A 13,994-nucleotide genomic window follows, 5' to 3' on the forward strand; every position below is an offset into this window, starting at 1 on the left:
ATGCTGTACATTATACATCCTCGCGACTTATTTATTTTATAATTGGAAATTTGAAGAAAGTTACAGATTTAAAGTACTTTTTAGATTTCAAGATTATGGGTTGATTCTATATGAAGTTTGATACAGAGTTTGAGGAGTTGGGGCTGGAAGAACCAAGGATAGAGTTAGGCTTCTGAACACAATAGCCAGAAAACTGGGTGACTAGGAGGAATCTGACCTGTAGTGTTGCCTGCACATAGACATACTTCTCTAGCTGGGCTTCTTAGGGCTTCCCTTGATGAAGGGTTGAAACTCCCAGAGCAAATATGAGGACTGTTGGGGCCCACAGACTTAGTTCTCCCAGAGGGAGAATCTATATCGCCATCATGGAGGAACCCCAAGAGATCTCTGCTACTTTATGGGTACTTGATTGTGGCTTTGTGGACACAGGGAAGATTAGCTCTTACATCATCTGTTTTATTGAGGTTTAATGGAAAGGGCCTAGGATCTCAAATCACGAAGTCTGTGTTCTGGTCTCAGCCCTGACTAAGGGCAGGGACCATATCTGGAATCACTTGATCTCTCTGGTTTTCAATTTTTTCCCCTTCATCTATAAAAAAGGAAATTTCAACTCAAGTAAGTCTCCAACTCTCAAATACTGCGTTAAAAAGTTAGATACTATCATTTTAGATCATCAACTCCATTGTAAACATCAATGCAAACTTAGACATTGAAATCAGGTGGCATTTCTTGGTTTCAAGGTAGTTAGGCATATAAGTGCTTTACATTATTTTTGTGGTATATTCAAAACAAAACGACATTAAAATTTTCTTATATAGAAAGCAGTTGTGGCAAGAGATCAATACTTGATGAATCTAACAACAATAATAAAATATTGGATAAGGAGAATGTTTAGGAAAGGTAAGGTGTCTGGATATTCATAAATTCTTTAAAGTATTTAGTTAATAGAGATTTGTCTTCCTTTGCAAAATTTTCATACTTTTTAGGGACTTAATCTTTTGTGAAATTTTCATTCTAAATGTAGAGGAAGTATTACTTGTAAAGAAAGAGTGGTGAATTTCTCTCTCACTTTCTTTTTTTTTTTTTTTTTTGGAAAGTGAGTTTTCTTACATTGAGATCTACTAGTATTTGGACTGGTTCTCCCTGTCAGACATAAACTTTGTTTATGTTTCCTTGAGTTGGTCGTGGTGGTGGTTGATATTTTTTTTCCCTTCCTACTAAGTGGTACCTTCATTGCTTTATATTGGGTTTTTGATGATAGACATCCTAACAGATATGAGGTGGTAACTCTTTGTGGTTTTGTTTTGATTTGCATTTCCCTGTTGATTAGGGATGTTGAGTACCTTTTTCATCTACCTCTTTGCCATTTGTATGTCATCTTTGGAAATATGTCTATTCAGGTTCCTTTGCCTTTTTCTTTTTTTTTTTTTGCCACACCCAGCTTGCAGGATCTTATTTCCCCAACCGTGGATTGAACCCAGGCCCCTGCAGTTGAAAGCATCAATTCCTAACCACTAGACTGCCAGGGAATTCCCCCTTTGCCCATTTTTTAATGAGATTATTAACTTTTTGGCTATTGAAGTGTATGAGTTTCTTATATATTTTGAGTATTAACCCCTTATCAGAGGTTATAACTGCAAGTATTTTCTCCCATTCTGTAGGTTGCCCTTTCATTTTGTTGATAGTTTCCTTTGCTGTGCAGAAGGTCATAGTCCCACTTCCTTATTTTTGCTTTTGATGCCTTTGCTTTTGGTGTCAAGTCCAAAAAAATCATTGTCAGAACTAATGCCAAGGAGCTTACTCCCAATATTTTCTTCTAACAGTTTTGTGGTTTCAGGTCTTCTGTTAACTCCTTAATCTGTTTTGGGTTGATTTTTGTGTATAGTGTAAGGTAGTGGTCTAGTTGCATTCATAGCATGTCCAGTTTTCCCAAGATCATTTATTGAAGAGATCATCCTTTTGCCATTGTATATTGGCTCCTTTGTTATAAATTTTTCTTTAAGAACTTTTATTGAGATGCAGTTAACATACAATAAACTGCATGTATTTAGAGTGTACAATTTGGTATCCCAATCTCCCAATTCATTCCCCCCCCCAACCCTCCCCGCTTTCCCCACTTGGTGTCCATATGTTTGTTCTCTACATCTGTGTCTCTATTTCTGCCTTGCAAACCGGTTGATTTGTACCATTTTTCTATAGTCCGCATATATGTGTTAATATACGATATTTGTTTTTCTCTTTCTGACTCACTTCAGTCTGTATGACAGTCTCTAGGTCCATCCATATCTCTACAAATGTCCCAGTTTCGTTGCTTTTTACAGCTGAGTAATATTCCATTGTATATATGTACCACATCTTTTTTATCCATTTATCTGTTGGTGGACATTTAGGTTGCTTCCATGTCCTGGCTATTGTATATAGTGCTGCAGTGAACATTGGGGTGCATGTGTCTTTTTGAATTATGGTGTTCTTTGGGTATTTGCCCAGTAGTGGGATTGCTGGGTCATACGGTAACTCTATTTTTAGTTTTTCAAGGAACCTCCATACTGTTCTCCATAGTGGCTGTATCAATTTACATTCCCACCCACAGTGCAAGAGTGTTCCCTTTTCTCCACACCCTCTCCAGCATTTACTATTTGTAGATTTTCTGATGATGCTCATTCTAACTGGTGTGCATTGTAGTTTTGATTTGCGTTTCTCTAATAGTGATTTTTTTTTTTAATTGATTTATTTTAGTGGCTGCGTTGGGTCTTTTTTGCTGTGCGTGGGCTTTCTTTTTAGTTGCGGTGAGTGGGGGCTACTCTTCATTGTGGTGCACGGGCTCATTGCCATGGCTTCTCTTGTTGCAGAGTACAGGCTCTAGGCGTGTGGACTTCAGTAGTTGCAGCACATGGGCTCAATAGTTGTGGCGCACGGGCTTAGTTGCTCCACGCATGTGGGATCTTCCTGGAGCAAGGATCGAACCCATGTCCCCTGCATTGACAGGCAGATTCTCAACCACTGCGCCACCTAGGAAGCCCCTCTAATAGTGATTTTGAGCAGCTTTTCATGTGCCTTTTGGCCATCAGTATGTCTTCTTTGGAGAAATGCATATTTAGGTCTTCTGCCCATTTTTTGATCGGATGGTTTGTTTTTTTGGTATTGAGCTGGATGAACTGTTTATATATTTTGGAGATTAATCCTTTGTTGATTCATTTGCAAATATTTTCTCCCATCCTGAGGGTTGTCTTTTTGTCTTGCTTATAGTGTCCTTTGCTGTGCAGAAGCTTTGAAGTTTCATTAGGTCCCACTTATTTATTTTTGTTTTTATTTCCATTACTCTAGAGGTTGGATCAGAAAAGATCTTGCTGTTATTTATGTTGAGGAGTGTTCTTCCTATGTTTTCCTCTAGGAGTTGTATAGTGTCTGGCCTTACGTTTAGGTCTTTAATCCATTTTGAGTTTATTTTTATGTATGGTGTTAAGGAGTATTCTAATTTCATTCTTTTGCATGTAGCTGGCCATACATGCGTGGGTTTATTTCTGGATTCTGTCTCATTGATCTATGTGTTTTTTTATGCAACTACCATACATACTATTTTGATTATTGTAGCTTTGTAATATAGTTTGAAATAAGGAAGCATGGTGCGTCCAGCTTTATTTTTCTTTCTCAAAATTACTTTGGCTATTTGGGGTCTTTTCTGGCTTTATACACATTTTAAGATTGCTTGTTCTATTTCTATGAAAAATGTCATTGCAATTTTGATAGGGATTGCATTGAATCTATAAATTGCTTTGGGTAGTATGGACATTTTAACAGTGTAAATTCTTCTGATCCATGAACATGAGATATGTTTTCATTTATTTGTGTCTTCAGTTTCTTTCATCAATGTCTTATTAAAGTTTTCTGTGTACTTTTTCCCCCTGCATATTAATTCTGGTGGCATATCTCCCTTTTCTTGCTGAAGCAACATATATCATATATCCACAGTTTAGTTATTCAGAGATTTTAGAGGATAATTGGATGCTGTTGACTTAATTTCTGGAGTAATGACATAGAATACTGTCATATTGCTGAAAGGTATCTTCCTAATCTTTGTTTTCCTTTTGCAAAATAGAATCAAATTTTAGAGTCAGAAAGGATCTAAGAATTTTTAAAGTTTCTTTTGTTGTGCTTGAGCAGGCATGTTTGCCAAGTTAAGGGTAGAGTGGAAATAAGAAACAGGGTGTCATGTTTGATGCCTTGGTATTTTTTTAAGCTTCCTATGCCCAAATTTTGAAAGTCCCTTTTTCAGATAAATAAGAATTCTTTTCATTTCAGTGTTCATAGAGTTGTTGATACGAAAAAAAAAAAAAGGCAAATTGATTTGAGAGCTCAAAATATGGTGACTTCCATGAATAGGTATTTGCTTCTCTCCAACAGTAAGCCAAATCTATAAAGTTTAATGTTCTAATAGAAGGATTATTTACTTGAAAGGAAGATATGAAATATGTGAAATTTGTGAAAAAAGTCCATGTATCCAGCATCAATCATTATTAATTAGTGACTCTTCTTGAGAAACATTTTTAATCTTGGTAACAATTTTTAGGCTTTGTATAACTACAAAATAAATCTAGTCATATTCTAAACCACTTAATGGAAGCACTTTTATTTTTCTGCAGTGTTTCCTGAGGTTATAGGCGGGTGTTTGAGGAGTACATGCGGGTTATTAGCCAGCGGTACCCAGACATCCGCATTGAAGGAGAGAATTACCTCCCTCAACCAATATATAGGTAAGTAAATTTCAGTAGCTTATAAAGGAATTTTTTAAGAGAATTTTTTCACATTTGTAAATAAACATTTGTGAATTGGTTCAATTAGCTTTCTTTGGTTATTATAATTTTTTAGCTGGTTATAATTTACAGAAAACAGTTTTATAAATAGCAAGTTTATTTAATCCAAATATGAAAGAATTTTTCTGTCAGAAGGAACAGGAAGATCATTTCAGAGATGGCAACCCTTCTAAAAATGTGATTTCTTATGTAACTTTTATTGTGGCCATAGATCAAGAACTCCTACATTTTTATAGAAAGTCAGTGGTACAAAATTCTGTACTGTTAAAGTAATAGTATTTTTAAAGGCCAATGCTATGTAATTTTATAAGTTAATTTTTGATTCAAAAGATGTTAAACATCTTTGTTTTAAAATTGCACAGTAAAATTTAGTTACTAGCTTTTTCCTAGTATAATTAGCAATTTTTAGATTTAGTGTTTAGAAAGTGTCTATACATATAGACTTGTTACAAAATTGTGAAGTAGATGAGAAATTGTAGCTTCTGATGAATTTCTTTCTTTTCTTTTGATAGACACATAGCATCTTTCCTGTCAGTCTTCAAGCTAGTATTAATAGGCTTAATAATTGTTGGCAAGGATCCTTTTGCTTTCTTTGGCATGCAAGCTCCTAGCATCTGGCAGTGGGGCCAAGAAAATAAGGTATGTAACGTAATAGCTTTTTTTTTTTAATTAATTTATTTATTTTATTTTTATTTATTGGCTGCGTTGGGTCTTTGTTGCTGCACATGGGCTTTCTCTAGTTGCTGTGAGCAGGGGCTACTCTTCATTGTGGTGCACAGGCTCCTCGTTGTAGTGGCTTCTCTTGTGGAGCACAGGCTCTTGTGCATGGGCTTCAGTAGTTGCGGCACATGGGCTCAGTAGTTGTGGCTCACAGGCTCTAGAGCACGGGCTCAATAGTTGTGGCACATGGGCTTAGTTGCTCCGCGGCATGTGGAATTTTCCCAGGGCAAGGCTGAAACCCATGTCCCCTGCATTGGCAGGTGGATTCTTTACCACTGCGCCACCTAGGAAGTCCGGTATGTAATGTAATAGCTTTGATAGCTATAGGTTTTTAGTTGTCAATGAAAATTTTTTTTCCCATAAATTTATTTATTTATGTTATTTTTGGCTGCATTGGGTCTTCATTGCTGCATGCAAGCTTTCTCTAGTTGTGGCAAGCAGGAGCTACTCTTAGTTGTGGTGTGTGGGCTTCTCATTGCAGTGGCTTCTCTTTGTTGTGGAGCACAGGCTCTAGGCGCTCGGTCTTCATTATTTGCGGCTCGTGGGCTCTAGAGCACAGGCTCAGTAGTTGTGGCACAGCAGCTTACTTGCTCCATGGCATGTGGGATCTTCCTGGACCAGAACTTGAACCTGTGTCCCCAGCAGGTGGATTCTTAATCACTGTGCCACCAGGGAAGTCCGTCAATGAAATATTTTAATGGATTTTTCTTTTTCTGTTTTTTAAAGTACTTTTTGCTCTTTACATGTGCTATTTCAACTTAAACCACTTTTTTATCTCTAGAGCACTTAACCTCCTTTGGCCTTAGTATCCATATTTATATATTAAGCATGATCTTGGGTTTTCCTGGTGGCGCAGTGGTCAAGAATCCACTGCTAATGCAGGGGACACGGGTTTGATCCTTGGGCCAGGAAGATCCCACATGCCTCGGAGCAGCTAAGCCCCTGTGCCACAACCACTGAGCCTGGGCTCTAGAGCCCATGAGCCACAACTACTGCTCTAACATGCTGCAGCTACTGAAGCCTACACTCCTAGAGCCCATGCTCCACAACAAGAGAAGCCACCACAATGAGAAGTGAAGACCCAGTGCAGCCAAAAATTAAATAAATAATAAATCTTTAACAAAAAAAAAAGAATGATTAGGTCTTACCTTTTTATTATATGAAGGATAGAGAGGTGTTACTTTATTAGAACCTGGGCACAAAGTAATGTGATACCTGATTTTGATTATATAACTTGGGCCAAATCATATAGCAAAACATAATATATACATAATGTAGGCCTTTTATACCAACTAACATGGATATTAATAGGTTTATTCATGTTAAAAATGGGATTTCCACCAATTGATTCTTACCAAAATTCTGTTTTTATTTTTTGTCCTTTGACTTTTCTATTCATGGGTAATCTATAGCAGATTACCTGAAACAATCAATATAAATATATATTGATAAGAATCTTGTGCTATTTCCTGTTTCTTTGTAGGGTATTGCTGCAGCATACACTCTTTCTAGATCTCTCATCTGCTTTACTTAAAGTCATCCATTCTGGAGGGTCTGCCTTTCTGCTGTGAGAAATAGGACTAATTTCTCTCTTGAATGAGATTGCTTAGGTTTCCTTCTAAGAAGTATTCTCTTTTGGAGTCCTCCATCTGGTCTTATCCTTTAGTTGTAGGCTGAGACTACCTTTAGCCAACTCCTAACATAGCTCTACTTCTTTTTCTTAGGGAATCACTTATTTCCAATAACAGGCATGGGTTCTTAACATAAACATCCTCTAATTGAGGTGTGTCTCTACTCTGTTATTAACAAAATATTGATTTACATAGGATTAAGAATTAGAAATTAAGTACTTATTGATAATGTTTTGTGCTATTTGTTAATTCTGTTGATTCCAAATTATCTTTAGTTGCATTTTACTTCTATAGATTTATAACACTGTTGATCTATGGAAGAGGATACTTGAAAGCTGTAGCTTTTGTGACACGTCCTTGTGTATTCTCATGAAAGTAGACTTTGTGCCCAAATGCTAGAATAACTTCTGTGAAATCAAAGCCTACCTAGCTCAAGTGGGGCTAAGGGGAAGCTCTTTCTCATCTGCTGTAGGCATTTTGATTTATTTTTCTGAAGCAGCTTGCTGTGAATTGACATCCTCACTACATCCTACTTTTAGGCAGGTGATTTTGTTAAAACTTCTGTCCAACAGGAGTTTCTAATCTCTTGAGAGGGTATAGATTTGCCTTCAAAAGGTGAATGGATGTAATTTAATATTGCTAGTGCTTTCTAACCTCTTTTTTTTTAGTTTGAGCTAAAATGGTTTGGTTGGAACGTGGATAGGTTGTCTTGAATACATGGAGTTGCTGGTTATTGCATCATTAGTCCCTTGTGAATTCATACATTATATTATAAAAATGCAAAAATGAACCCTTGTTATGCTGGTATTTTGTTTAACTTATTAAGGCTATTACGAGATTTCTAGAAATTATATCTTTACATTAGGAATAACATAAGTTCTTCAGAATGTATAGAGCTGTGAATTATTGTTGCAACTTTCTGTGTACATTATCTAAACATATGGAGTAGCAGCAATAGTTTCTATAGAAACTTAAAGTAGATTTAAAAAGAGCAATTACCAAATGAAAATGAGACTATTTAAAAGATTACTTAATTTGTCATGTTTTGATTTGAAAATGACTTTACCGATTGTACTTAATTGTATTTTCTTTTAGGTCTATGCATGTATGATGGTCTTCTTCTTGAGCAACATGATTGAGAACCAGTGTATGTCAACAGGTGCATTTGAGATAACTTTGAATGGTAGGTTCTGAAGAGTTTGCATCCTGTGATAAATTTTAAATGATTTATAATAAGTATCAGCCTTTTCTGTTTTTCATAATATGCTAAATTGTCTCTTTACATGGTCTTCACCTATTCCCATGGCTTTAGAATAACATCTGTATGATGACCCTTGAATGTATAGCTCTGGAGAGCTCTAGACCTCTATGCTAGGTACTGTAGCCAGCAATCCTAAACGTTACTATATTCCAGTTTTCTCCTTCCCTGGCATTTCTCACTTATTTAATGGACCATTATCATTCTACCCAGTTGCCCAGGTCAGAAGCCTAGGATAACATTCCTTACTCTCCATATCTATTGGATTACCAATTTTTCTCAATTCTGCTTTTTACAGTTTTCAAAAATCTTTTATTTATCTTCATTGCTATCCACCCTAATGCAAGCCACAATGATCTTGTTATTCTCTAACATATTCTCTAAACCAGAGGTTGGCAAATATGGTCTCTGAGCTAACAATGGCTTTTACAATTTTAAAATTCATTTATTTACTTATATTTAATTTTTTTTGGTTGAAGTATAGTTTATTTATAATATTGTATAGGTTTCAGGTATACAGCACAGTGATTCAGATTCTTTTCCCTTATAGGTTATCACATAATATTGAGTATAGTTCCTTGTGCTATACAGTAGGTCCTTGTTGGTTATTTATTTTATAGAAAGCAGTGTGTATATTCCAGCCTCCTCGTTTATCCCTCTCCCCACCCCTCTTTCTCCTTCGGTAACTGTAATAAGTTCGTTTTCTCTGTCTGTGAGTCTCTTTATATTTGTCTTTCTCTCTCTGGCTTACTTCACTTAGTATGATAATCTCTAGGTATATCCATGTTGCTGGGTGGCTCTTAGTTTTTTTTTTCCCAGCTACACCACACAGCTTGCAGGATCTTAGTTTCCCGACCAGGGATTGAACCCAGGCCCCAGCAGTGAAAGCACCAAGTCCTAACCACTGACCACCAGGGAATTCCCTTTTACATTTTTTAATGGTTAAAAAATTAAAAATATTTTGTGAAATGTGAAAATTAAACGAAGTTCAGATTTCAGCATTCGTACCTAGTTTTGAGTTTCATCGATGAAAAATTTGTGGAAATGTATCTCTCTAGATATGTTAGTACCTATATAACATCCTGAATTTTGCCTCTTGGTCTATAAAGCCTAAAATATTTACTATCTGGCTTCTTATGGAAAAGTTTGCTGACACCTGCTCCAACAGTTGAGTTATTTAAACGAATTTTTTTTTTAGTCAACATTTCGTCTTGTTGCTTCACTGCCTCAGATTTATTAAATGGCTTTATTTTATTCTGAAGATAAAGACCAGAACATTTAACATGGACAAAAGGCCCTGTATGGTGTAGCCTAGGCATGGGCAAACCAAGGCCCTGTGGACCATATCCTCTGCTTCCTGCTTTGTAAATAAAGTTTTATTGGAACACAGCCATGTCCATTCATTTATCTATTGCCTGTTACTGCTTTCAGGCTACAATGAATCTTAAGTAGCTGGGGCAGACTGTGTATCTTCTTAAGCTGAGAATGCTTACTTTATAGTATTTTGATCCCTTGATCTAATCCCTGCCAACCTTTCCAGCCTCCCTTGTACCACTCTTCTGTATTTCAGCTTTCATGTTTAATAATATCTCTCAATTTTAATAATCTCTCTCTTTTAATAATCTTTCATATGTCCCTCTTACAGCATCTTCTAGTTTTAATCTTTAGTATACGAATATGATGTAGATATTTGTATAGTTCTTTTTATATTTCCCCTGCTAGAATATAAACTCCATAAAAGCAAGAAGCTTAATTTTATCTCCAGCTGTGTGCATAAATAATACGTATTTATAGAATGAATGTCTATTATGGAATCATCTTTAATTTGAAGGGGGTGGTGCCATTTTCGTTTATAGATGTACCTGTGTGGTCTAAGCTGGAATCTGGTCACCTTCCGTCCATGCAACAGCTTGTTCAGATTCTTGACAACGAAATGAAGCTCAATGTGCATATGGATTCAATCCCACACCATCGATCATAGCCCCACCTATCAGCACTGAAAACTCTTTTGTAAGTAGTTTAAAAATATAACTATGTATAGGTATCAGTTAATTCTCATGAATCAGTAAGATATTTCATGTATTAGTATAATAGATATAGATATAATGTATATAATAATAGATATTACATATATTTTCAATTGAGTTTCCAACCTAAGATTTAACAGATGGGTGTCTTCATTAAAATTTGTAAGTGACCAAGAGAGTTTGGATCTGCTAAAATAAAGTAAGATTGTGCTATTAATTTTATGTTTAAGGCTTAATAATTGGGCCTGGAACATCATTCTTTTGATTGTGAACTCCTAATGGCCTGAATTCATATACTATACATATATTGTACATATATACCCTCTCCTTACCTTCAAATAACCAGTTCCTAAAACTATGCAAATTCTTTTCACATGCTCAAAAAATTTATGAGCAAATGTGCGTGAACACAGAGGTGAAAGTTAATTTTGTTTAGCAGAGATGTTCTCAGTTCTTTTCTGATCAATGAGTGGATTTTACAAGAGTGGATTTTGAAATAAAATATTCTTTTTTCTGTGTGTCTTTCAGACATTAAGGAATTTTTGCAAGAGCAGCGTGACTGACATTATGAAGGCCTGTACTGAAGACAGCAAGCTGTTAGTACAGACCAGATGTTTTCTTGGCAGGCTCGTTGTACCTCTTGGAAAACCTCAATGCAAGGCAGTTTTTCAGTGCTGGCATATTTTGGAATTCTGCACATTCGTGGAGTGCAATAATACTGTATAGTTTTTTTTTTCTTCCCCAAGTCCACTCAGTTAATAGTTTTTAAAAAAACATGCAGACATTACTACTTGTACTTTTTTTTTCTTGGTCATATTTGAAAAAGTAGAAAATTGAGTTACAATTTGATTGTTTTCAGAGATGTCTGTTGTCTGTTGTGATTTTATATGAATTTTCCTTTTTTATAGTTTAAAATTGATGTTTTCGAGACTAGAGCTGAAGTTCCTAAATACTTTATAAGAGTTTATCAGACATCTCTAATTTGGTCATGTCCAATTTATATAGTTTTCAAAATACTGCAGATTGTGAACAGCTCATTATATAAGATTATGGGGGGAAATCCTATATCCAGAGTACTCTACCAATTTGTGTATGTGTGTGTGCGCGCGTGTGTGATGACCAGAGAACTACTAAAAGACCAACCGCTTTTTAAATCCTGTTAATGTAGTTCAAGTGTGCTGCCTTGACCAATTTAATGAGTTGATTAACTGGGCCTTTCTACTTAACTCAATAAAAAACTAAGCAGATATAAGTTAAATAAGAAGTTTGAGTTTATTGCCCAGCGTACCTGTTAACATTATATTTAACAGTTGTCTGCCGAAAGTTTTGTTTTTGACTCACAGATAATTTCCTAGGAGACACACTTTAGGTTCACACACAAATAATAGGACATTTACCATTTTTAGGATAATTGAAACTTTCCTCACTAAAGAAAGTTTAGTTGAATCTCTTTACAACATTAATATTAGGTAAATGGAGATCACTTGTCTAATAATTTAACTTGTCTAACATCGTATCGGAATTTTATTATATTTGAGGAACAAAATTGAAAATCTTTTATTCAGTGAATTTCATATCTTTCCAGAGTTCTAGAAAGGTAGTTTTTTGTTTGTTTTTTTTAAAGCTTAAATCACTAAAGATTATAAGAGTAATATAGCAGAAATAGGACCATAATGTAGAAAATTAGTCATATAGCAACATTTCATGTAGGAATAGAAGTGGTAGGTCTAGAGTTGTTAGTGGAAGTAAAGGGATTTATGGAAAAAGTTACGAGATAATTCAATATTGAGTCCACCAAACACTTAGTACAACCTTATACTTCATTTGTCCGTGAATGCTTGTTGAAATGCATGTCTGGTAATCATCATTGTGACAGTCTCAAAGTGGAACATACTGTAGTCTCTAGCTGAAAAGAAGTTAGCCTAATAATTCACTGCAGAAAATTGATTAAATGCCTTATCCTTTTAATTAAGGCTGCAAAACTGTTAACCTAAGATTATGCAATGGCAAGAGTCAATATAGTTTAAGCTAGAGGTTACTTAGAGGTTATTATTCAGGTTTCATAACACTTTGTTATCTTTGACTAGGACTTAAAACCTTGTTTACTTGCTTTGTACCAGCCCAGACTTCCTTCTGCAAGTTGAACACACTGCTGAGTGTGTGTAGGGTCTTTCTTCAGCGACAGACATTCCACCAGTGACAGTTAACTTTTTGACATTTAGACCTTCTAGCCTTGTCTTGGATATTCCCATGTATCTGACAGGCCAGCCATGAAGAATTCTAACTTTTCCCCTGTTTACCTTGGGTGAATAACTTGTCTTTTGGAGAATAGCTTTAAGTGGCTTGGTCAGTGATAAAATTCAGCTATTTTGCTCATACCCATTTCAATATTGTTTTATGTTTGGCCGTATTTAAATCTAAGGTTTAACAGAGTCTAGTGAAAAAATTAGTGGGAAGTGTGAACATAAAAAAGGAAAACATGAAAAAAGGGAAAGTTAGAAAGTTATTGAGTATGTGGCTTTATTCCTAACATTTCACAATTTATTGCACAGTTGCTTTCAAATTGGTGTGGTTGTGCAGTTTATAAACGTTTATGTACTCTGTTAATTAGAAGACCATAAAACATGACAGCAGGGTGGCTAATGTTATTGGGGTTTTTACCGTAGTTGCTATTGTGGATGAGATTATATGGTACATTAATAAAAAATTTGGCAAAACATGGCTTTATACCTCAGCATTGAAGTGTGCAAGACACATACGCTTTCAGAATATAAACGCATTATTAACTTACGGCACTAGGATTAATGACAGCAATTGATCAGCCTTTACCACTATCAAAACATAACAGGATCCTCACGCTGAGTCTTATTTTGAATGTTATTAGTTTGGGACCTTGATTGGTTAGCATTTTATTGTCATAAATTTAACTAATTTAGATTTTTTAAAAATAACCTACAAAATTTTAAAGCATAATTTGGTATTTAATACTTAAAAACATATTAGACTTAAGACTTTAAAAAATATTTTTTGAGAGAAACATGAGGAATTGTAAAGCTTGAGGGCCTTCCTCTATCGCATTGTGAAAATAACATTTTATTAAGCTGATGTGAAAGGAACCCCTCCTTTCCGGAACTGAATCTGTGCTAGAGCGCTTTATATGATAATTGTATTTAGGAAATTTACGCTGTAAACATTGTCATCAACTAATGTTTTCCAATGGTTTCTTAATTCAACCAGTGCTAACATCCCCCTTCCCCCTCCCAGTCTGACACTCCTAGTCTTAACTACTCTTTGACCTTAAACTACTTCTTGAGCCTTATGGTCCAGTTGCGTGTGCTTCAGTGTTACCTGAACTTTCAACAGCTCTGTGGTATGTTCTGTGCTGGGGTGGAGCAGTTTACATTATTGACCTTCTTTACCCTCAACCTCCAGAATCCCTGAGAAAATCATACTAACAGCCCAAAATCTGGAGAGAAACAAATTGAGGGCTTCTCTTGACTGGTATAGACAGTTTAACAATCTCAGAAGAGAAAGCAGATATTTTTCT

General features: G+C 35.6%; 1 protein-coding gene across 1 annotated transcript in view; it reads left to right on the plus strand.

Moving 5' to 3' along the window:
• Window positions 1–13,552, plus strand: part of SELENOT (selenoprotein T) — a 28,461-nt gene extending 14,909 nt beyond the window's left edge. Inside the window, exons 2-6 of the mRNA XM_057739491.1 lie at window positions 4,641–4,751; window positions 5,324–5,450; window positions 8,258–8,345; window positions 10,277–10,430; window positions 10,976–13,552. Coding sequence (XP_057595474.1) covers window positions 4,641–4,751; window positions 5,324–5,450; window positions 8,258–8,345; window positions 10,277–10,401 — 451 coding nt within the window. The 3' untranslated portion in view covers window positions 10,402–10,430; window positions 10,976–13,552. The remainder of the gene's footprint in view (window positions 1–4,640; window positions 4,752–5,323; window positions 5,451–8,257; window positions 8,346–10,276; window positions 10,431–10,975) is intronic.
• Window positions 13,553–13,994: the final 442 nt, after the last annotated feature.

The sequence above is a fragment of the Hippopotamus amphibius genome, chromosome 6, assembly GCF_030028045.1.
Source record: "Hippopotamus amphibius kiboko isolate mHipAmp2 chromosome 6, mHipAmp2.hap2, whole genome shotgun sequence".
NCBI classification, from domain to species: Eukaryota; Metazoa; Chordata; class Mammalia; order Artiodactyla; family Hippopotamidae; genus Hippopotamus; species Hippopotamus amphibius.